This window comes from Ceratotherium simum, chromosome 33 (genome assembly GCF_057802395.1).
Source record: "Ceratotherium simum simum isolate JZ-2026a chromosome 33, ASM5780239v1, whole genome shotgun sequence".
In the NCBI taxonomy this organism is placed as follows: domain Eukaryota; kingdom Metazoa; phylum Chordata; class Mammalia; order Perissodactyla; family Rhinocerotidae; genus Ceratotherium; species Ceratotherium simum.
In genome coordinates this window covers 25,185,489-25,208,959 of record NC_141932.1, presented here as the reverse complement: position 1 = coordinate 25,208,959, position 23,471 = coordinate 25,185,489, and the positions used below count along the sequence as shown (strand labels likewise).

At 40.4% G+C, this 23,471-nt stretch overlaps 1 protein-coding gene across 5 annotated transcripts in view; it reads right to left on the bottom strand.

Moving 5' to 3' along the window:
* GARRE1 (granule associated Rac and RHOG effector 1) overlaps positions 1-23,471 on the bottom strand; it is an 82,020-nt gene that overhangs the window by 44,028 nt on the left and 14,521 nt on the right. For 3 of the 5 annotated variants that reach the window (XM_087422089.1, XM_087422088.1, XM_004439691.3), the window contains exon 2: positions 7,647-8,943. In XM_087422089.1, the coding sequence (XP_087278215.1) occupies positions 7,647-8,141 (495 nt within the window). In that variant the 5' untranslated portion in view covers positions 8,142-8,943. Of the gene's footprint in view, positions 1-7,646; positions 8,944-16,187; positions 16,297-23,471 lie in introns of those variants that run through there. The other 2 variants (XM_087422087.1, XM_087422086.1) reach the window with 2 other exon arrangements.

Sequence of the window (23,471 nt, the reverse complement as noted above, 5' to 3'; positions counted from 1 at the left end):
TGTAGAACATGCCACATTCTGGATTTGTCTGATTGCTTCCTTGTGGTGTTGTATAACTTGTTCCACTATACCTCACATTTCCTGTAGACTGGGAATTTGTTCTAGAGGCTTAATTAGATTATTCTAGGTTTTTGTTTTTTGGTTTTCTTTTTCTTTCCCTTGGGGTGGGGGAGGAGAGGGAGAAGTGCAAGAATATATGATGGGGGTGCTGTGTGGTTCTTATCAGGGGACATGACCATCCAGTTGTCTCATATTCAGTGATGCTGAGACCAATCAATGGATTTGGGGGGGAAAGGCTTGATCCCTCCCTTATGAAGTTCCCCAACGACCTTCCATCAAATGGTTTTATCCTCCATTGTGGACCACCGCTTGAGTCAGTTAATTCATTATGGTCTGCAAGATGGTGATTTTTCTAATTGTATCATCCCTTCTACATAGAAGACTACTGATATTCTTCTAAATAGAATCTCATCCATTAGGGCTCTTTAGTTACCCTGAAAAACAGTCTGTACTGAAAAAGCAGGAAATTTGCTTAATTTCTTATTTTTCTCCTTTTAATTAGCAATTTTCAGAATAATAAGTTGGTTGCACAGCATGTCTTGACAAATCCAAGTCAAAGGGTCCAGTCCCTCCAGAGCGGCAGATGCCCTCTGGCCCCAGTGGCTTCCACCCACGTAGAATGGGCTGGGAAGACAGTAAATCTTGTTTGTTGTTCACAATGAAGTTAACAGACTCACCCAAATTCCAACTGCTTAATTAATTATAGCTTCTTCTAAAGGCTGAAATCTGATGACAATTTATTTATTTATTTTTTTGTGTGTGAGCAAGATCAGCCCTGAGCTAACATCCATGCTAATCCTCCTCTTTTTGCTGAGGAAGACCGGCTCTGAGCTAACATCTATTGCCAATCCTCCTAGTTTTTTTTTTTTTCCCCAAAGCCCCAGTAGATAGTTGTATGTCATAGTTGCACATCCTTCTAGTTGCTGTATGTGGGACGCGGCCTCACCATGGCCGGAGAAGTGGTGCGTCGGTGTGCGCCCGGGATCTGAACCTGGGCCGCCAGCAGCGGAGCGCGCTCACTTAACCGATAAGCCATGGGGCTGGCCCTGATGACAATTTAAATAATAGAGGATTCACCTCAATACAAGAATAAGCCAAAAAGAGTGACTAGAAATTAGCAATAGCCTGAAAACTGGTTTTACACAAGCTTATTATAAAGTGAACTTCAGGGCCGGCCCCGTAGCTTGGCGGTTAAGTGCGCGCGCCCCACTGCTGGCGGTCCGGTTCGGATCCTGGGTGTGCACTGACGCGCAGCTTCTCCAGTCATGCTGGGGCCGCGTCCCACATACAGCGGCTAGAAGGCTGTGCAACTATGACATACAACTATCAACTGGGGCTTTGGGGGGAAAAAAAATTTAAAAAAAATAAATAAAGTGAACTCCAGTTTCTGATTTACAGCAGCAATTTGGATTTTCATTTGGCCTATAGTTAGGAAATATTTACTCCATAATCTGTTTTGGAAGATCTACTAGTCAAAACAAGAAAGAAGTAACACTGAATTTTACCTCTAGGTAAAAAATAAAAAAGGAACAGTATGCAAATTTAATTCCATTAAGGTTAATGAAATCATATTTTGAAACCAGCTTCTAATATTTTCCATTACTGTTGCTCTACAGTACTTTTGGCATAGATCTATCCAAAATAAATGTCAATATGCCTGAATTAAGATCCTTAAGAGTCAGTCAGTGCGCACCAATAAATTATTTCAAACCAATTCACAGGTAGTCCCAGAGTGTACAAAAGACAGTTGTCAGTGCATCAAACTGAAAGTCAAGGTTAAAGATTTGATTTAAAGTCTACCTGCCCATTTACAAGGCAATGATACTTGGAAAGCCACTAAAAATGCTAGAAGACATAAAATATAGTCCTGTTAAGACATAAAACTCCTGGGAGCCCTGCAGCTGCCCTGGGCTTCCCCAGAGGGTCAAGCCCTCCCAACTTGGAGGCCCCAACATGAGACCAGAGCCCAGGAGCTGTCAAGGGGAGAAGTGGCCTGGCTGCTCACTGCACATGGATGCCAGATCCTGTCCCGCTGCTCTCCCTTAGCCTTCCCCTCAGAGGCTGACCTCTTTACTTATCTGGCCGCACCCCTACTACTCTCCCTTTCGCTCACTGTTTCAGACACAATAGGTCCTCACTGCTCTTCAAACACTCAGGTTCACCCCTGCCTCAGGAACTTTGCACTGGCTGTTCCCTCTGCCTGGAATCTTCTTTTCTTGGTTATCAACAGGGCTTACTCTCTCATCTCCTTTGGGTCTTTACTCAAATGTCACGTTCTCAGTGATGCCTTTTCTAATCATCTTATCAAAGACTGCAGCCCTCCTCTATTTATATGAAGGGAGGAATTTCTGTCTTGTTCTCTACTGTATTCTCTGTGCCTGGAACAGTACCTGGCACAAATAAAGTATGCAATTAATATTTGTGGAATGAACACATGAATTACAAGTCAATCTGATTCTTTTATTTACATTTGCACTGAAAAGGTAATTTTACTTAAGACAAGTAATAGATGTTTGTAAAAAGAGGTGGACATTTGTGACTTTCTCATAAATAGAAAACCAAGTTACAGGGTTGTCTATACTTTTTTAATATGAACTACATGTTTTAATTGCAAATGATCCTTAGTTAGGAAAACAGATTTCTAGGAAAAATGAAACTGAGGTAGATAAAATCAAAGAGAAATCAGCCACTCAATTCAGCTAGCCTGGTATTTTACAGGAACATTGGAATTAACACAATCACAAAAACCACTGGTGGAGATGCTCCTAGACTCAAAAAGAAAAGATACACATGGCAGGTCCCGTGTGGTCTAGCTCTAAAAAACGTTTGGGTGGGATGTCAAAGCTTTGTACAAAGAACAAATTCAACGTGAGAAACCATATTTTTCCTGAATTCACATTTTGGCAGGACTGACAGTTTGAAACTTATACAAAGGAATTCCCACAAAGCACTTGATTAAGATTATATTTCTCATTTTAGACAAAATTCCAGTTCATATAGAATATAAACTATACATTTTCTATAAATCTAGAGGGGGAAAATCCTACCTAAATTGTCAATTGGCTTGTCCAAAGGTTCCTAGCTACTGCAAGTGTATTCAGTGGGCATCCCTCTCCCCCTCCTCTCCTGTGCCCCATTCCAGGTGAAAGGGAAATACAGCAGTGACTAGAGGCAGAAGAAGTCCCCTCGGGCTTTTATGCTAAAAAGGTCCTGGCAGTTCCTACATTGAGCAGGCAGGTAGTACTGCTGCTGCCTTACCACACCAAGAGAAGCTAACACAGAGGGAAAAGAGAGGTGCCTACCTTAGGAACGAGGAAAGAAATAAGCAGAGCAAGTGTTCTGGGAATGGCAACTCTTTCCAGCTAAAAGGGTTCCAGTTAGAAGAATAACTTGCTGCACACTTCACAGTGATGTTGGTTTTGATAATAATTATGCTCTGCACTTCAGAAAAGGGCTAACAGCACCTTTCAAGCCACGTTAGAAGCAATAATAATAAATGATGATGAAGACAACTAACTGGGTACAGTGTCTCACACACACTAATCACTTTTTTTTTTTTTTTTTGAGAAAGATCAGCCCTGAACTAACATCCATGCCAATCCTCCTCTTTTTGCTGAGGAAGACCGGCTCTGAGCTAACATCTACTGCCAATCCTCCTTGTTTTTTTTCCCTTTTTCTCCCCAAAGCCCCAGTAGATACTTGTATGTTATAGTTGCCTAGTTGCTGTATGTGGGACACTGCCTCAGCATGGCCCGACAAGTGGTGCGTCGGTGCCCACCCGGGATCCGAACCCAGGCCACCAGAAGCAGATCGCGTGCACTTAACTGCTAAGCCACGGGGCCGGCCCCCACACTAATCACTTTTGATCTTCACAAGATCTCTGGAAGGTGGGTAGTAATTCCATGTTATAGATGGGCAAACTGAGGATCAGAGATGTTAGATTTGCTCAAGGGCATACAGACAGTAAGAAGCAGAGTCATTTTCTGAACCCAGATCTTCTGATTCCATGCCCCATAACAAACAGTGTCACAGGCACTTAAACACCAAAGTCACAACTCACTTCTCTAACAGTGAGATTGTGAGGGTGACCCGCCAGGGCTAAGGGGCAGAGTCATGAAGAGTGAGACAGGACAGGACAGGACAGGACTCACATACACCCTGCCCGCCCCAGAGCACACAGCCAGCAACTGCAGTTCCTAGACACAGGCAGCAGGATCTGTTCATCAACGAGCCTATTCCAACCTGGCTGTGAGTAAGGGAGCATTAGAAGCATGCTTTGGCCTCCTTTAGGGGTGGGACAGTGGAATCGGTACTTTGTCTTAGATTAAAGTGGTCAATCATTTGAATACCTAATTCAGGGCTTTCCAGTCAAGTTCAGCAACATCAGGCCACAGACTTCTTTCCCCAGGAATGAGCCTCTCAGGGCCTTGCTGATAAAACCCTAAAAGACTAATAGGAAAAAATCCCAAATGCCTAGCCATTCCATCTGAGTTGGTGAATATTCTGAGAGACCCTTATTGGCCCATGGCAGTACATAAATTCCAGAAACAACAAATACTGTTTTGTGGAAAAACCAAAATGTTAAGTCTGCAGGACTACACTTGGCAATCACATTTTAGAATTCACTTATAAGTCAGCTGTCTGAAACTTAGAATACACCCAGAGATTCTAAAACCCATCAACAGCACTTAGTTTCCAGTCTAGCCTCTGAAAGGCTGTTTAGCCCATTATGTACAAAAACACAGTAGTATTCCAGCTATCCTAATCGCATTTCAATGGGGAAAGCCAAGTCAAAATTCCAAACCACCACAATGAGAAATATTTCCCCTTCTCAGCTCAAGTGGTCCATGCTGGTCCCAGGAAAGCAGAAGGGACCCCTGACCTGGGGAACAAGGGCACTTGCCCTGCAGGGTCGGAGGGCAAAGGGCCATGCAGGTCTAGCTCTGTCTCCTCCAGCACCTGGAGACCTGGCCTGAAGAAGAGCTCAATAATGTTTGGGTTAAAATAAAAGCCTCTGGCCTTATTTTTCAAACCACTCTTGCCTGAAATTCTAATAAATCTGAAAGTGCTTATGTCATTACAGGATGACAGCTGTTAACAGTCTGGGTGTAACACCATTCAATACTTTCTGAGAGAGGGCAGAGTCCCTAACTGCTCTCTGGCCACATCTCTGCAAAGCGGCAGCCGGGCACACTGGTGGCTGAACGACATGATTCTTTAGGTAAAACAGACAAAAGCCAAAGCTGTACATCTGTAAATGCACAAATACGTATCTGTGCATGTACAGACAGTAGTCTGGAGTGGCATACACACAGACGAGTCAGTTAACGGTGGTCCCTCTTGGGAAAAGGAATGCAACAGGAGAGTAAAGCAATAGTTCTAAGCTTCAACACTTGAATTTCTTTTGAGAAGTATATTTTTTAAAATCATGCTTTATGCATGCTTTACATGTATAATTTTAAAAATAAACTTTGACAAACCATTTTAAAAACACTTCAAAATGATAATTTCCCTGAATATAAAATGTGATCATAGAAATAATCAGAAATTATAAATATACTTGGATAGATTCAAAATAGAATGACCCAAGGAGGTTATTATACATTTATACTAGCAGGTTCAGCAAATGGGCCCATAGGCCAAATCCAGTCCTACAGACAGGTCCACAAGGTAAAACTTGTTTTTACATTTTTCTAAAGGGTTACAAAAAAAAAAAGAAGAATATGTGACAGAGACCACATGTGGCCCATGAAACCTAAAATTTACTATTTGCCCTCTACAGAAAGTCTGATGATCCCTGATTTACACCAAGAATACTGTGTCTTTTCAAAAATAGTTCTAAATTCCTCTTGGAAATGTCTTCAAAATCACTTTTAAACACAATAAAAATTAGTTGTATTACTTAATAGCCTCTTTTTTTTTTTTTCCTTAAACCCACAGCAATATAAGTTAGCTTATTCAGCCACCTCAATCATCAGATTTGGCTCAGAAGACTGGTGATTTCCTAAAATCAAATTCAGCCCCAGGATGGGGAAAGGGACATTCTCCCTCCTAGCACCCAGAAACCTAAACACATGGAAAAATCAAACTCAGAAGAAATCTCTGAGCAGCTAAAAATAATTTTAAAAATATAGCAGTGACACTAATATAACAGATCACAGTTTCATAAATCTTTTCCTTTTTTTTATTATTATTATTATTTTTTGGTGAGCAAGATTGGCCCTGAGCTAACATCTGTTGCCAATCCTCTTTTTCTTTTTTGCTGAGGAAGATTAGCCCTGGGCTAACATCCGTGCCCATCTTCCTCTACTTTATGTGTGGGATGCCTGCCACAGCATGGCTTGATAAGGGGTGCGTCGGTCCGCACCTGGGATCCAAACCTGTGAACCCCGGGCTGCTAAAGCGGAGCACACGGACTTAACCACTATGTCACCGGGCTGGCCCCATCATAAATCATTTCCTAAACAAAGGAAGGAGAAAGGTCATCTTTACTCTGCATGAAATTTGCATTCTAATCTTACAGTCTAATCTAGAGCCCTGAAAGAAGGAGAACGCTTCATTCTGATGATCACAGACCCTAAGAAATGTACTGAATAAGAATCAAATGCAGGGCCGGCCCCGTGGCTTGGTGGTTAAGTGCGCGTGCTCTGCTGCTGGCGGCCCGGGGTTCGGATCCCGGGCGCGCACCAAGGTACCACTTCTCTGGCCATGCTGAGGTCGCGTCCCATGTACAGCAACTAGAAGGATGTGCATCTATGACATACAACTATCTACTGGGGCTTTGGCGGGAAAGAAAGAAAGAAAGAAAAACAAAAGGAAAAAAAAAAAAAATCATATGCATCCAAATGTGAACGGCAGTGAATTTAGAACTGGAAAAATCGTTTGTCCTGTAAACATATGTGGAACTTTCTACATTAAACCACTGGTCCTATATAATGACAATGCATAAATAAAGCTCATAACCATACTTAGAATTCTCAGTCCCTGTTATGTACTTTTAAGAGTATGTTATTTGGAAATTAAGTTCTAATTTGAAAATTTTAAAAACATAAAACAGAGGCTGATTCGTTTGTTTAATAATCTTTTCACCCACTTAATTTGAAATGAAAGCAATTCAGGCCAGCCCCGTGGCTTGGCGGTTAAGTGTGCGCACTCCGCTACTGGCGGCCTGGGTTCGGATCCCGGGCGTGCACCAACGCACCGCTTCTCCGGCCATGCTGAGGCCACGTCCCACATACAGCAACTAGAAGGATGTGCAACTATGACATACAACTATCTACTGGGGCTTTGGGGAAAAAAAAAGGAGGAGGATTGGCAATGGATGTTAGCTCAGAGCCGGTCTTCCTCAGCAAAAAGAGGAGGATTAGCATGGATGTTAGCTCAGGGCTGATCTTCCTCACACACACATAAAAAGAAATGAAAGCAATTCAGAACCTGGCATACACAAATTTTTTACAAGGACAGAGTAACAACAGAAAGAGTAGGAAAACCATCGTTACGGTGATTTGGGAAAAAACTAAGACGACATTCTCACTTACCTCTGGAATACATTTTCCTACCCAAGCATGACACAGAAGATACTCTACCTCAATGTCCTGGAGACTGAATTCCTTCTGATCTGTAAAGTTTGCAGCCCCAGCACTAAGTTCCATCAGCATCTTGGCGATCTCAGGCTTTATGGCTGAAGTCAGCCGACTAGCTGCTTCCATGACGTGCTCCTGCACATCTTTGAGCTGCATGGCTGCCTTGGAGTAGTGCGAGTTCCTGAAGACAGTGCTGAAGAGATCTGTAAGGAAAGTACTGGCACGGCAGAAGACGTTGAGGGCGTCCAGGTACTTGGAGATGCCCTGCTGGATGTCAGCAATGGGAGTGGAGTGGGGCATGGCATGGTGGCAGCTGCCTGCAGCAGTCAGACTGCCCAGGGGGGCAGTAGTGGCCGTGGATGCCAGGGGAGCACTCAGTGCTCGCCCCAGTTCAGGCATCGGGTACTGCTGGTGCTGCTGCACCTTCTGCTTGGACCCGCCAAGCAGGAAGCGCCGCTTATAGTCCATTTTACTGTCCTGGGCACTGCAGCAATACATGCGGGAGGGCGAAGTGTCCCAGTGACCGTGAGAGGGTCAGGGTTCTGACTCTTTTTCTCCCCCAAAATGGTAGCTAGGTATAAAAATAATGGAGTTCTGCAAATCTAAGTTTTAAAAAAGGCATTTCCATGAGGCAGATGACCATGTGATCCAACGTAGACGTGAGAAGGACAAAGGTTTATATAATTAATATTTTCAGTGTAGGCAGGACCTCTGACAAAAAATAAAAAGTGTCTCCAAAATGCTGCATAAGAACTGTTAGCATTCCACTCTCTTAATAAAAAGATATGCTTGCTAAGAAAAATGTTTACTTATAACTGCTTTGCAAGAATATTTTGATATTTGTATTTACAATCGCAGAAAAATAACTTAACTTTAAAAAATGTAATATAATGTAATATAATGTATCTTTAATATACCAGAAAAGTTAGAACCCAAAAACCCACAAGCTGATCAACAGCAATTTAAAAAGCAGTACAGAATTACTTCACACTAAGTCCTTAAGAAGGGAGATCAAACCTCTGCAGAATTTTGACAGAGCCTGCCTGCCAAATCCATTTACCTGTAAAGCTTCTTCTCAATGCGAAAAATTTCCAAATTTCCTTTAGTATTTTCTGAAACCAAGTTTTTTTTTAAAAATGGCATTTGTTATTATAAGTCTTCTCCTCCTTTCCTTTTGTTTGTTGAGGTAGTGGCTTCCTTGTAACATTAATAAGAGGTGCTTCCAGACTGCGCTGGCCCTCAATTGTAACGTCTGAAGCAAGAATGCACAGATGTATTTGTAAGGCCTCTAAGTCATTTCCTGTAAGGGGGAAAAATGAGATAAAGTCAGGAAAGTTACAGGACAATGAGTAATTCTGGAACATTAACTCCTGAAATGCTATTATCCACAAAGGTGGGCTACAAATGAATAAGAAATCATATTATAACTTTATAAAAGCAGGTACAACAGTGAGAGTTGAACTATGACAAGATGACTGTTGGAAAATTCCTCAAATTGTAGTAAAAAAATAACACAACAAAATAAGTTTGATTCCACACTAACCACTTCGCAGCTGAAGCTAACAAGTAACATGTTGAGCAGGGCCTGGATTCGTATTTGTGTTCCGTATTCACTTGTTTCCTCCTCAAAGAGCCCACAAATCCACAAGAGGATCAGAAGAGTACCTAGATTATGGTGAGGGCTGTTGACAAGTACAGCACTCACAAAACTTTACGGGAGACTGGAAATGGGAGTGATGAGCAAAGACTGAGAGAAATCAGGATGGCTGTCATGAAGAAAATGTTACTCAGAAGTAGGCCTTAATTGCTGGATACGTTCTGACAAGTGCAAAAGGGATAGGTATGGCTCACCGGGTAAAAAAGACCACCACAGCAAAGGCCCTGAGCAGGATGCCTTAGGGTCTATTCAGGATACCCAGATGAGCTGAGGTGCAGCATACAAAAAGAGCCTGGAGAGGGGAGTGGCTGGCATGAGGTTTGCAGACAGGATTTTTCTCATCCTCACCTAGGTACCAATTTCCCCTCTGGATGTTCAAAGGGAAGCCCGGCAGTTCTTACACCCTGGGGTAGCTTCTGTAGAACCCCTGGCTCTGGATAGGTTCAAACAGCAATGTCTGGACATCTCTGGTTGTAGTTTCTGATATCTACAACAGTGGAGTAATGTGATTCTTCTCACATAGCTAACAACAGGGTTCACACTTGCCTGAACTATCTGTTCTCCCAAACATAATAGTTCAAATATATTTTACTGAGTGTTGTATTTAGTCTATATTAAACTTCAATCTACATGATGTCTGAATATAGTTTAGTCTACTTATTGATAACTAGGTTTTCTTTCTTTCTTTCCATTTTCCTTTTTCTGTAGATAAAAATAAATAAAAGCCATACTTTGTCACTCATCATGGCCAATTACCATGCCTCCTTTATGGTTCTACGATTGCATGGGGAAACCAGGAAGGTAAGTAGGTTACAAGAGCAAGAGATGAGAAAAGTGCTGTAGATACAACACATACTCTGAAAGTGTAGCAAACTTAACCTAGCTAGCATATAAATTCAACTAAATTGGCCACCATTTGTAGCTCTGTGTTCAAGAGAGTCTTGACTCTCAAAAAAATTCTCATAAACTTTTCAAAAAACAACATATCAAACGGCTACTTGTAAGAAATCTGTTCCCAAATGTTCTTTTTTCAAATTAATGACAATAAGGCAATCATATCTATCCCGACCAAGGTGCTCCATTATAATCAACGTGGCTTTACAAATTCCGATGTACAAAAGAAGCACGCAACAGGAGTGCTGAAGGAGGGAAGGCTGTTCACACAGAAACTGTGTGGTCTGTGAAGGAAAACCATCCCGAGTTGGCCACAGTGAGTGTCTTGAGCAGCCCTGAGGGGCGAATTTTCTTTGCTCTGTGTCGCACACTGGTGCCTCTGGCTCTGAGAGTCCACCCCCATTCCCCTGCCAGGTGTTCCTAGAAGGCCAAGTAAGACTCATATACTTAACTAATTTGTTAAAAAGCATCATAAACATTAAACTTTTTTTCACTTTACATGCTTCCAAAGTTTAAGTGAATGAAACTTGTAATGTTTAAAAATATACTACCTCACCAAATTCATTTACAACTTCAATACAATCACTATCAAAATTCAAACTACCCTTTTTATAGAAATGGGCAAACTGATCCTAAAATTCATATGGAAATGCAAGGGACCCAAGATGGCCAAAACGTATATTAAAAAAATGTTGGAGGACTCACACTTTCTGATTTGAAAACGTACTATAAAGTTAACAGTAATCAAGACAGTGGAATACTGGCAAAAAGAAAGACATAGATATTGAGGAAAAGAATTAAGAGTTTAGAACAAACCCATACATCTACGGTCAACTGATTTTAGACAACAGTGCCTAAACTACTCAGTTAGGAAAGAACAGTCTTTTCAATAAATGGTGCTGGGACAATGAGAAATCCATATGCAAAAGAATGAAAATGGACCCCTATCTTATACCATATACAAAAATTAATTCAAAATGGATCAAAGACCTAAATGTTAACAACTAAATCTATAAAACTCTTAGAAAAAAACACAGGTGTGAATCTTTGTGAACTTGGATTAGGATATGGTTTCTTAGACATGACATCTAAAGCACAAGCAACAGGGCCGGCCCCGTGGCTTAGCAGTTAAGTGCGCGCTCCGCTACTGGGGGCCTGGGTTCGGATCCCAGGCATGCACCGACGCACCACTTCTCCAGCCATGCTGAGGCTGCGTGCCACATACAGCAACTAGAAGGATGTGCAACTATGACATACAACTATCTACTGGGGCTTTGGGGAAGAAAAGGAGGAGGATTGGCAATAGATGTTAGCTCAGAGCCGGTCTTCCTCAGCAAAAAGAGGAGGCTTAGCAGGGATGTTAGCTCAGGGCTGACCTTCCTCACAAAAAAAAACAACAACAACACATTATGGTAAGTTAAAGAAGCCAGACACAGAAGGTCCTGTAATGTGAGATTCCATTGACATGAAACATCCAGATAAGGCAAATAAAGACACAAAAAAGTAGATTAGTGGTTGCCAGGAGATGAGAGGAAGTGAATGCGGAGTGACTGTTAATTAATACTGAGTTTCTTTTTGGGGTGATGAAGATGTTATGGAATCAGATGGTGGTGATGGGTGCACAATTTTATTAATATACTAAAACCCAATGAATTTCACACTTTAAAGATTTTATTTATTTATTTTTTCCCCCCAAAGCCCCAGTAGATAGCTGTGTGTCATAGCTGCACATCCTTCTAGTTGCTGTATGTGGGACGCAGCCTCAGCATGGCCGGAGAAGCAGCGCGTCGGTGCGAGCCCGGGATCCGAACCCGGGTCGCCAGCAGTGGAGCGCGCTCACTTAACCACCAAGCCACAGGGCCGGCCCGAATTTCACACTTTAAAACGGTGAATTTTATGGTATGTAAATTATACATCAATAAAAAGAGAGAAATAGGGAAAAATATATACTACTGGCCTCCAGAAATGTCTGTTTAGAATAGATGAACAAAGGTCTGATATGCTACATCTGAAAAATGACCCACTGGTAACTGGGTAGATCTTCAGCTCTGTGGGTGGCTAGTGACTAACCAGAGTGGTGATTACCTGAGTATTTACTTGGAGATAATAAATCAAGCATTGTTACTATAACTTGTGGACTTTCCCATGTGTAGTCAAGTTCCCTGACTTCAGGAACAAATTAAAGGGAGAAACAAAGAGTTAACTAGCACAGAAAGGAGGGAAGCTTGGGTAAGGAAGCTTATTCCAAGTGGAGGAGTATGGGGAGAGGAAACCTAGAAGGCAGTACAACAGAGACTACCAAATGGTTGGTCTCAAACCTCCTTCCTCCTTTACAACAAACCAGTGGGGCCAAGAATATGTGCACTGCACTACTCTGAAATATATGTGCTTACACGACTAACTTAGGGTGAAGAAAAAGTCTTAAATGAAAAGCCTTAGCAAGCTTTAAGATTCAGACCTACAGATGGCCAACAGGCACATGAAAAGATGTTCAACATCACTAACTATTAGGGAACTGCAAATCAAAACTACAATGAGACATCTATCACCTTACACCTGTCAGAATGGCTACAATTACCAAGACAAAAAAATAACAAATATTGGAGACGATGTGGAGAAAAGGGCAGCCTCATATACCACTGGTGGGAATGCAAACTCGTGCAGCCACTATGGAAAACAGTATGGAGATTTCTCAAAAAGTTAAAAAAAGAAATACCATATGATCCAGCTATCCCACTACTGGGTATTTATCCAAAGAACTTGAAATCAACAATTCAAAGAGACTTATGCACCCCTCTGTTCACTGCAGTATTATTCACAACAGCCAAGACATGGAAGCAACCCAAGTGCCTGTCAACTGATGAATGGATAAAGAAGACATGGTATATATACACACACATATATACATATATATATATATATATACATATATATACACACACACACAATGGAATACTACTCAGCCATAAAAAAAGACAAAATTGCCCATTTGCAATAACATGGATGGACCTTGAGGGTATTACGTTAAGCGAAATAAGCCAGAGAATGACAAACACCATATGATTTCACTCATATGTGGAAGATAAACAAACACACGGACAAAGAGAACAGATTAGTGGTTACCAGGGGGGAAGGGGGTTGGGGGTTGGGTAAAAAGGGTAAAGGGGCACATATATACAGTGATGGATAAAAATTAGACTATTGGAGGGGCCGGCCCCGTGGCTTAGCGGTTGGGTGCGTGCTCTCCGCTGCCGGCGGCCCGGGTTCGGATCCTGGGTGCGCACCGAGGCACCACTCCTCCAGCCATGCTGAGGCCGCATCCCACATACAGCGGCTAGAAGGATGTGCAGCTATGACAGGCAACTATGTACTGGGGCTTTGGGGGAAAAATAAATAAATAAAATCTTTAAAAAAAAAAAAAAAAAAAAATTAGACTATTGGTGGTGAGCATGATGCAGTCTATACAGGAACTGATAAATAATCATGTACACCTGAAATATCACAGTTATAAACCATTATGACCTCAATAAAAAAAATAATAAACTCATTATTCATTTTTAATGTCAAAAAAAAAAAAAAAAGATTCAGACCTAGTGCAAACTACAACTTCACTATCAAGAAGAGAGCAATAGGGCCGGCCCTGTGGCTTGGTGGTTAAGTGCGCGCGCTGCAATGCTGGTGGCCCGGGTTCGGATCCCGGGTACGCATCGAGGCACCACTTCTCCGTCCATCCTGAGGCCGAGTCCCACATACAGCAACTAGAAGGATGTGCAGCTATGACATACAACTATCTACTGGGGCTTTGGGGGGAAAAAGTAAAATAAATAAAATCTTTAAAAAAAAAAAAAAAAAAGAAGAGAGCAACAGGGCCAGCCCCAGTGGCCTAGTGGTTAAGTTTGGCACACTCTGCTTTGGCAGACCAGGTTCGGACCCACGCCATTTGTCGGTGGGCGTGCTGTGACGGCGGCTCACACACAAAATAGAGGAAGATTGGCAACAGATGTTAGCTCACAGTGAGTCTTCCTCAGCAAAAAGAGGAAGAAAAAAAAAAAGAGAGAGCCACAGATTTATGAAAATAAAAACCTAAAAAGTAGGAGGAGGGGAGTGATGTTATCAAAAATGACAGAGTAAGGACCTCCAAAAATTTTCTCCTCCATAAAAACAATAACAAAACTGGCAAAAATGCTCAGAATCAACTTTTTCAAAACTCTAGAAATTAACAAGCTTGCTGCAAACTGGGATGCATTTATTCAAGAGAAATGGCTGAATCTCAGTAAGAAGAATGAGCTTTGTAGCATCTTAACTTGACCTAGCTCCATTCCCTGCTCTCTAACTCTATGGTAGCCTTAAAAACTAAGAGCTGCATTTGCAGGGAAAACCAAATGGCAGGCAGCCACTGGAGGGAGCAGAACTGGCCTAGAGCTCCTGCAGAGTTTCATTCCCAGGAAATGATCATTATTTGACCTATCTGGAAGTCAGATACCTGGAAGATCCCACGTGTAAGCGTCTCTGTTTGACCTGACTTGGAACTCACTTGAAGAGGGGAGAGAATCTGATTTCCACAGTTGTCATATTATATCAGTTAAAATGTTCAGTTTTCAATTAAAATTTACCAGACATGTAAAGAAACAAAAAAGTATGGCCCATCCACAAGGGGGAAAAAAACCCAAAAAACAGAAACAATTCCTGAGGAAACGTGGATGTTAGATTTACTAGACAAAGACTTAAAATCAGCTATCTTAAATGTGTTTCAAGAACTAAAGGAAACCATATCTAAAGAACTAAAGGGAAATATGAGAATGATGTCTCAGCAAATACAGAATACTAATAAAAGACAGAAATTATATTTAAAAAAACAAAACCAAATAGAAATTCTGGAGTTTAAAAATACAATAACTGACACACAAAAATATACTAAGAGGCTCAACAGCACATTTGAGCAGGAATCAGTGAACCTGAAGATAAATCAACTGAGATTATCCAGTCTGGGAACAGAAAGAAAAAAGAACGAAGAAAAAAGAAAAGAGCCTCAGAAATCCATGGGATACCATCAAGCACACCAGCATCATATAATGAGATTCCCAGAAGCAGAGGGGAAAGAGAAAGACATAGAAAGAATATTTGAAGAAATAATGGCCAAAAATTTCTCAAATTTGATGAAAAATATGAATCTATACACCCATGAAGCTCAACAAACTCCAAGTAAGATAAACTCAAGGAAATCCATATAGACACATTATAATCAAATTGCCTAAGGCAAAAGACGAAGAGAGAATCTTGACAGTAGCAAGACAGGAAGAAGCAACTCCTCATCCACAGCTGATTCTCATTATTTACAGGTAGTTATATAAAGTTGCCATAAACACTGAATTAGCAAATACTGAATCAGTACTCCTGGAAGACTTACAGAGTTAAATCCCTGTGAGCCTCCGGTCAAAACATTTTCATCAACCAATCAAACATAACCTTGTTTTATGGTTATGTGTGTTTCTGTCTTATTTACTATATCTTATTTACTATAGATTGTTGATTCATTAACATTGAAATCACAGCCCACAGCAATATAACCCATGCCTGAATGAAGCTTATCTAACACATGTATTTCCTCTGTAAGGCACATCACAGCCTTCTTGGGCTTAGCAACACTAAACAGCACTTCAGCACCAAGCTTAGGAGCCATTTAAACAGTGAAATTGCCAACAAAAAGCATAAAACTGCAAAAAACGTGGCACTAAATAGACTATGAAAAGGATGCTTGTTTACAGTCTGAGAGCTGAAACATGAGGGCAAAGCATCACCTTGTTTAACCTCAGATGGGGGTGTGCACGTTGGGCAATTCAAATTTTTTGCCACTCTGCACATGTCCACAAATCACCACAAAATCTCCACAAGTATTAATTTTGTTACAAATAAATTTTAGCCAGTAAGCCAATCCACAAATACAGAATCTGAGAATCATGAGGATCGACTATATATAACACTACTTGAAATACCTGTATTCCCAACATAAGGGGGTACTCCTCTTCTCAAAAATCTAATATACAAAAATATCAACCTGTGAAACAAATAATCAGAGGATTACTGAATTATTAAAAGATACACAGAAGTTCCTTTAAGTGAACACTGAGTATATTTAATCTAATATTTCAACAATTTCATTATGCATGAACTTTGAGGATATCATTACAAGTTTTAAAGGCTCAAACCTATATATTCAAGGTACAGTCCAACTGACAATTTAGAAGTATAGAATTTATAAAGACAAATTCCTGCTTTAAAAGAATAATTACATCTGGTGGATCATTTACTCCTTTTTTTCCCCCTTCTAGAATGCATTATTTTGAAAATAAAAAATAAATTTTCTAAAAGCTAAACAAATTGAGAAATTGTGTTATTAGTCATTAAACTTATTTGAGTGCTAAACTCACAGTGAAAATTTTTATAAAAATGCCAATGGATGTTACAACTGCTTAAAGAACAACTTAACGAACTAAAATATACATTAAAATCTCTCCACTATTTGGTTTGCACATAGCTGCTTCATCAAAGATGATTACTTCAATCAGAAAGACAAACAATAACAAGCATTGGTGAGAATGTGGAGAAACTGGAACCTTCATACATCACTAGTAAGATTGTAAAATTGGATAGCACTTTGGAAAACAGTTTGGAAGTTCCTCAATATGTTAAATATAGCATTATCACATGACCCAGCAATTCTACTCCTATATGTATACCCAAGAGAAATAAAAAATATATGTCCAGGGGCTGGCCCGGTGGCTTAGCGGTTAAGTGCGTGCACTCGGCTACTGGCGGCCCGGGTTCAGATCCCGGGCACACACCAACTCACCGCTTCTCCACCCATGGAGGCCGCGTCCCACATACAGCAACTAGAAGGATGTGCAACTATGACATGCAACTGTCTACTGGGGCTTTGGGGAAGAAAAAAAGGAGGAGGACTGGCAATAGATGTTAGCTCAGAGCCGGTCTTCCTCAGCAAAAAAGAGGAGGATTAGCAGAGATGTTAGCTCAGGGCTGATCTCCCTCACAAAAAAAAAAGATTAAAAAAAGAAAAAAATATGTCCACACAAAAACCTGTACATAAACGTTCATGGCAGCATTATTCATAATAGCCAAAAACAGAAACAACACGAGGGGCTGGCCCCGTGGCATAGCAGTTAAGTGCACGTGCTCCGCTGCTGGCAGCCCGGTTCAGATCCCGGGCGTGCACCAACGCACTGTTTGTCAGGCCATGCTATGGCGGCATCCCATATAAAGTAGAGGAAGATCGGCACAGATGTTAGCCCAGGGCCAGTTTTCCTCAGCTAAAAGAGGAGGATTGGCATGGATGTTAGCTCAGGGCTGATCTTCCTCACAAAAAAAAAAGAAAGAAAGAAACAAACAAACAACCTGAATGTCTATCAACTGATGAATGAATAAACAAAATGTGGTAGAGCTATACAGTGGAATATTGTATATATAGTATACACATATAAAGGAATGAAGCATTGATACATGCTAAAACATGAATGAACCTTGAAAGCATTGTGCTAAATGAAAAAAGTCAGACACAAGAAGCCACAAATTATATGATCCCATTGATACGAAATGTTCAGAACAGGCAAATCCATAGCAACAGAAAGTAGATCTGTGGAATGAGGAGTCACTGCTAATTGGTACAGGGTTTCTTTTTGGGATGATGACAAGGTTCTGAAGTTAGATAGTGGTGATGGTTGCACAACTCTGAATATACTAAAACACAAATAGGGGCTGGCCTGGTGGCGTAGCAGTTTAGTGTGCGCGCTCCGCTGCGGCGGCCCAGGGTTTGGATCCCGGGCGTGCCCCGATGATGCACCGTTTGTCAGGCCATGCCTGTGGCGGCATCCCATATAAAGTAGAGGAAGATGGGCACGGATGTTAGCCCAGGGCCAGTCTTCCTCAGCAAAAAGAGGAAGACTGGCAGATGCTAGCTCAGGGCTGATATTTCTCACACACAAAAAAAATTTTTTAAAAAACCCAGTAAAAAAAAAACCACACAAATGGTACATGAATTTTAAAAAAATTATTTCATCTTTCATTGCCATTTTCCTTTTGTAACTTCTCATTTAATAACAAAAGGTACATAATAAAAATTAAGTTTCTCAGGGAATAACTTTAATGCCAGATTTAGTCTCCTTTTCATACGTCAATTAAAAATCTGTATTTAAATGCTGCTATCCAGAATCTGGAAATGTGAGTGCCAAAAACGCCCTTAAAGATCATCTAATTTAAGCCCTTTGATTTATAGATGAAGGGCAAAAAAATTCCAGGATACCAATGTCTTGCACTAGACCACATAATGCCACCATCAAATTCGGGTATCTTGACTTTCAGAACTCCAAACACATACATAAATGTTCTGTTCTGAACTATCTAGACCGGTAGATAGATTAAGCTACGCTGCAGTAACAAATCCTGAAACTAGTGGCCTAAAAAGATTTATTTCTTGCTAACATAAAGTTCAGTGAGGGTCTGGCGGCCCTTCTTCAACTTGTAGGGACATCATCGGAACTTGTATCTTCCACAGTCACCTTAGCACAAAAAAAGCACCTTATACCTACTCTTTACTACTTCCTACTGGAAGTGACACACATCACTTCCCATCACAGCCCTTTGGCCAGAATTAGTCACATGGTGCCAACGTAACTACCAGACAGGCTGGGAAACACATGGAATACTGGGTAAGCATTACAGTCAACCACAGCTGTCCACCCAGTCCAGCTGTGTGTTGCGTCGTTCCCATCAGATGTTGAAAGCAATTCTGATTCCACACAGGAGAGGCTGTTTTATAAAGCAGAGTCCTCACAGTTGCTTTCCAGAGGCCAGGTGATTCTCATAGGCTGCTCTATGACATGGTTCTTTGTAGTGTGTATGTATGCAGAGCGTGGGAGTGGAAGGTGGTGGGGAGAGAAAGGTCACAGATTCCTTGACAAATTGATGAAAGAACACTCCTTAGTCAAACACGTATCCAAAACACCAAAGTTTCCATTTAGTTTTGGAATTGGAGCCCCAGGCGAAGAACCACCTGCCCTCCACACTCCTGTACTTCCCTTTCCCACAGAGGAAGGCTACAAAGAGCTGGAAGCAACAGGTGACTTCATGGAAACTGAACTTCATTCCTGCATCTACTGCTGGTCCAGCAGGTAACCAAGCAGGGGAGGTCTAAGGCTCAGGCTAAAGCATTCAGGGGAACCAAAGAGAAATATACATGGGATCCTTTGCACTCACACCACTCACTACCTATGCATCTATATTCTCAAGGTGTGGTCCTCAGACCATGAACATCAGAATTGAATTGCCCAGGACCAAAGGTACACCTGTTATTAGTATAAATCTGTCTATAGGTCATATCAGTGTAGAGGGGGCGGTCATAACACCCACTGAACATGTTATTAAGAATGGAATTTTTTTAAGCAATTTTTTCACAAGATGCCTATTAACATTAACCTTACTAAGACAAGGGTGAAAAGAAAGAAGAAGCCAATGAAAACCAATCATGGCTTAAGGACTTCCTTCCCTGACACTGGAAAAAGAACACCACTCTTAATGGAATGACTATTAAAATGCTGATCCCTGGGTACAAGCCAAATCTAACGATCAATCTTTGGGGTATGAGCAGAGAATACGCATTTTTCACAAGATCTCCAGGTGATTCTGATGCATGCTATAATTTGAGAACCAAATTGGTCAGCTGAAAACCTGCTGAAAGCCACAAGGATGAAAACACCTGATCATGGACACCTGAAGAGGCTGACAATATAAACCCACTTAACACAACTCAGTTATCTCACCAATATTCCTATTCGTTCAAGAATCCAGAAAGGGACCCCCTCCGCCCACAATGTGATAAATGACTCTATTTTTGAGAACTCAGGGGCTGGTTGGACAATCAATGAAAACTTCTGTTTATATCATAATTGCTTCTAACAAGACCACTTATTCTCACAGTTAAGCCTGGTGTTCCTAAGAAAATAAGCCCCTTAAGAAAATAAAACTGTTTTTTTTTTTTTACTTATTCTTAATAGATCTGGTGTTCCTGTGCTGTTCTTTGCTGTAATCAAAACTAGACAATGTTGAATTCAAGGAAATCATGGAATTGAAATACCATTCAAGTTCTATCATTTTCAAATGGGATTTTGCCAAGAAATAATATGCAGTGAAGGTGGTGACATCCATCTAAGGAGTCGTCTTCATGGCAGTGATCATAACACCTCTGACAAAATACTGCTGGAAGCTGGGTGATGGGTACATGAGGTTCATCATATCATTTGCTCTACTGTTGTATATGACTGAATATTTCTGTAATAAAAAGTTAAAAATGCACACAAACGTATACAAGCACTTGGATATATCCCCCTTTTTCTTTTTTTTAATAAAATTCTTCTCAATGCTTGTCTTACTATTTTTTGAATGCTTTCCCCCCATATTTATCTGCCTGAAGGGCTAAAATATGTTCAATCCATTTAAGGACATTTCTGTACTTTCTTAAAAAGAATTTTCACTGGGAAAATGTCCACCATTTATGAATCCACTATTCATGCTACATGGAAATAAATATGCATTGTGAAAGACCTCAGAAGTTAGTTTGTAGCCAAGACTTATAAGATTTAAGTACTGTATTCATAAGTTTTAATGCTGCCCAAGAGTCTCAAACACATAGCAGAAAAGGACATTTTAGTGGATAAGTCACATCTTTTCAACACTACAATAATTTTAAAAGTTCTCAATAGATTAAAATTGAACTCAGACCTCATTACATCATTTAAAATATTCCTTTCTGCGATCAAAGTCATCAGCAATTCCCATTTCAAACAATAACAAAGAACATACCTGAAACTAGACAAAAGTTAAGTATAAAAGAGTTTTCTTATACCCATAACTGATAAAATATAAAAAGTGGTCATCCTGAGAAACCTCAAGAGCTTTCCTTTAGAGAACGCAGTAGATGAGAGGGTGGCCTTGGAGGCCAACTAACTGGGTAAGATCCTGGCTCTGCCACTTTCCAGCTATGAGACCTTGGGCAAGTTCTTTAACCTCTCTGTGTTCAGTTTCATCGGCTGTAAAATGGGATAATAACAGTAACTACGTCATTGAGTTAAATGAGTTTATACATATACAGCATATAGAATAATGTCTGGCACATATTAAGTACTAAATGTTTGATGATCTTGTTATCATTATCATTTGCACACAATAAGTGAAAGTAAGCAGGCCTTGTTATCTCTGCTTGTCTGGAAAAAAGTTACTAACAAGAAAGGTCTGGAAAAGTCACCCAATCCCTGAACTGAGTAGATATCTAAGTATCCTAGGGCAGGCAGCATCGTATGTTTTAGTGATGGAATATCTATGATTTATGAACACAGAGAACAATTTTAAATCCATTTCAGTCACTAAGCGAACAAAGAAAATGGAGTGAAACAATTACTGTTGTCAGCAATGGTATGGCACAAAGTAGCTTCATTTTAAGATGGCACGCTAACTAAATAGGCCCATGTACTCACCTCCCCACCACCCCCAAATCCCAATGACATAACAGTAAAGACGTTCACAAGGGAATCACAGCATAATAGCAATGGAAGGGCTGAGCGACAGTCTATTTAAATGCTGGCCACTTTCTAGAAGATGGAGAGAAAGCAGAGGAAACTGTGTGAGAAGAGAGACCAGAGCAGAGCTGGACACTTCCCAGAACATGCAGAGCCCAAGGCAGGCAGAGAGGCAGAGCCCTTTTTCCTGGAGGAGCTGGATAAATGCCCAGCTTTGAGTCAGCAGGTACAGAAATCAGGAGTGGGAAATAGGTTCATTAACCTGATCTCCTCCATACTTCTCACTCCTGGTCACTGAATCAGCCAACTCCTCTTAAAGCAAGAGGACTGTTGGAAAAACAGGAAGCTCTTATCCATTACCTATATAATCAACCCAGTTCTTCATTGATAAGGATTGATAAGTGAGAGAAAACCAAGAGGACAAAAAAGGACAACTACAATAAAAAGCAGATCAGACCCCAGAAGAAACATATATTTTAGGTTCCATAAAAACACCAGAAGAGAAATTCTAACTGATAACCTCAGAGAGATTTGAGAAGATAATACATCCTTAAAACAAAAGCAAGCAAATCATAAAGGAAGCAGAAATCAAGAAAGAATTCTTGGAAGAAATATGATCGCCAAGAGAAAAATCAAAGAAATAAAATAAGGAGTGGAGTAGCATGTAGGGGATACACAACACACACACACACACACACACACACACACACTTGCTTATTAAATTTTTTAAAACAAGCAATGGAAGAATAAACCAAAAGCCAATAAAAATGTTTACCTATGAAGTACAGAGAAGAACAAAGGCAAGGGAGGACGCCATACTTCTCTCAGTCTACCTTGCTTTATAGTTTTATCATTAGAACCATGTAAATATTTTATACAATTAAAAAACAAAAGTAAATCAAAAAGAAAACAATCCCTAAAATAAAAACAGACAAATGAACCTAAACTATTTAACAAGTTGCTGTTAATAACCACAATAACCACACAGAAGAATTATTTCGAATTTAAAACACTGTTTTGACTGTACCTCTTTGGTGTTACTTGTCAACAAACGAGAAAAGACACAAATATAAAAATTCAAAGAAATAAAAATTCTTTATTCCTTCATTTGAATTTGACATATCAGTCTGTAATCATGATTTATCTTTTTTCTTTCCATAAAGTACATACTTAATTTACTGAAAAGACCTAAAAGAATTCACATCTCAGTTGCAATGAACGCCCCCAGTACTATTTCCCACCAAAAAGAATCAGAGCTCCTTATAGAAATGGCTGATTCTAGATCTGGGGTCAGAAACAAACAAGAATTCTTCTTAGGCCAGAAAGCAGGGAATCTATCTAGGACTACCCAGCTCACCTCAAAAGGACCCAGAGTCAACCTGGAGAATACGATTTATTAATGGCCAATAATGAGGCAATTTAAGCATCAAAAAGAGTAACTCTTCTGGAGCAACATTCATCAAATACATAAAAATTAAAGAGTTTGGACTTGGCAATGATTTCTTCAGTAAGACACCAAAAGCCAGGCAACAAAAGAAAAAAGAGACAAATTGGACTTCATCAAAATTAAAACTTTTGTACATCAAAAGGACACATCAAAAGAGTGTAAAGGCAACCCACAGAAGGGAAGAACATATTTGTAAATCATGTATCTGAAAAGGATTAATATCCAGAACATATAAAGAACTCCTACAC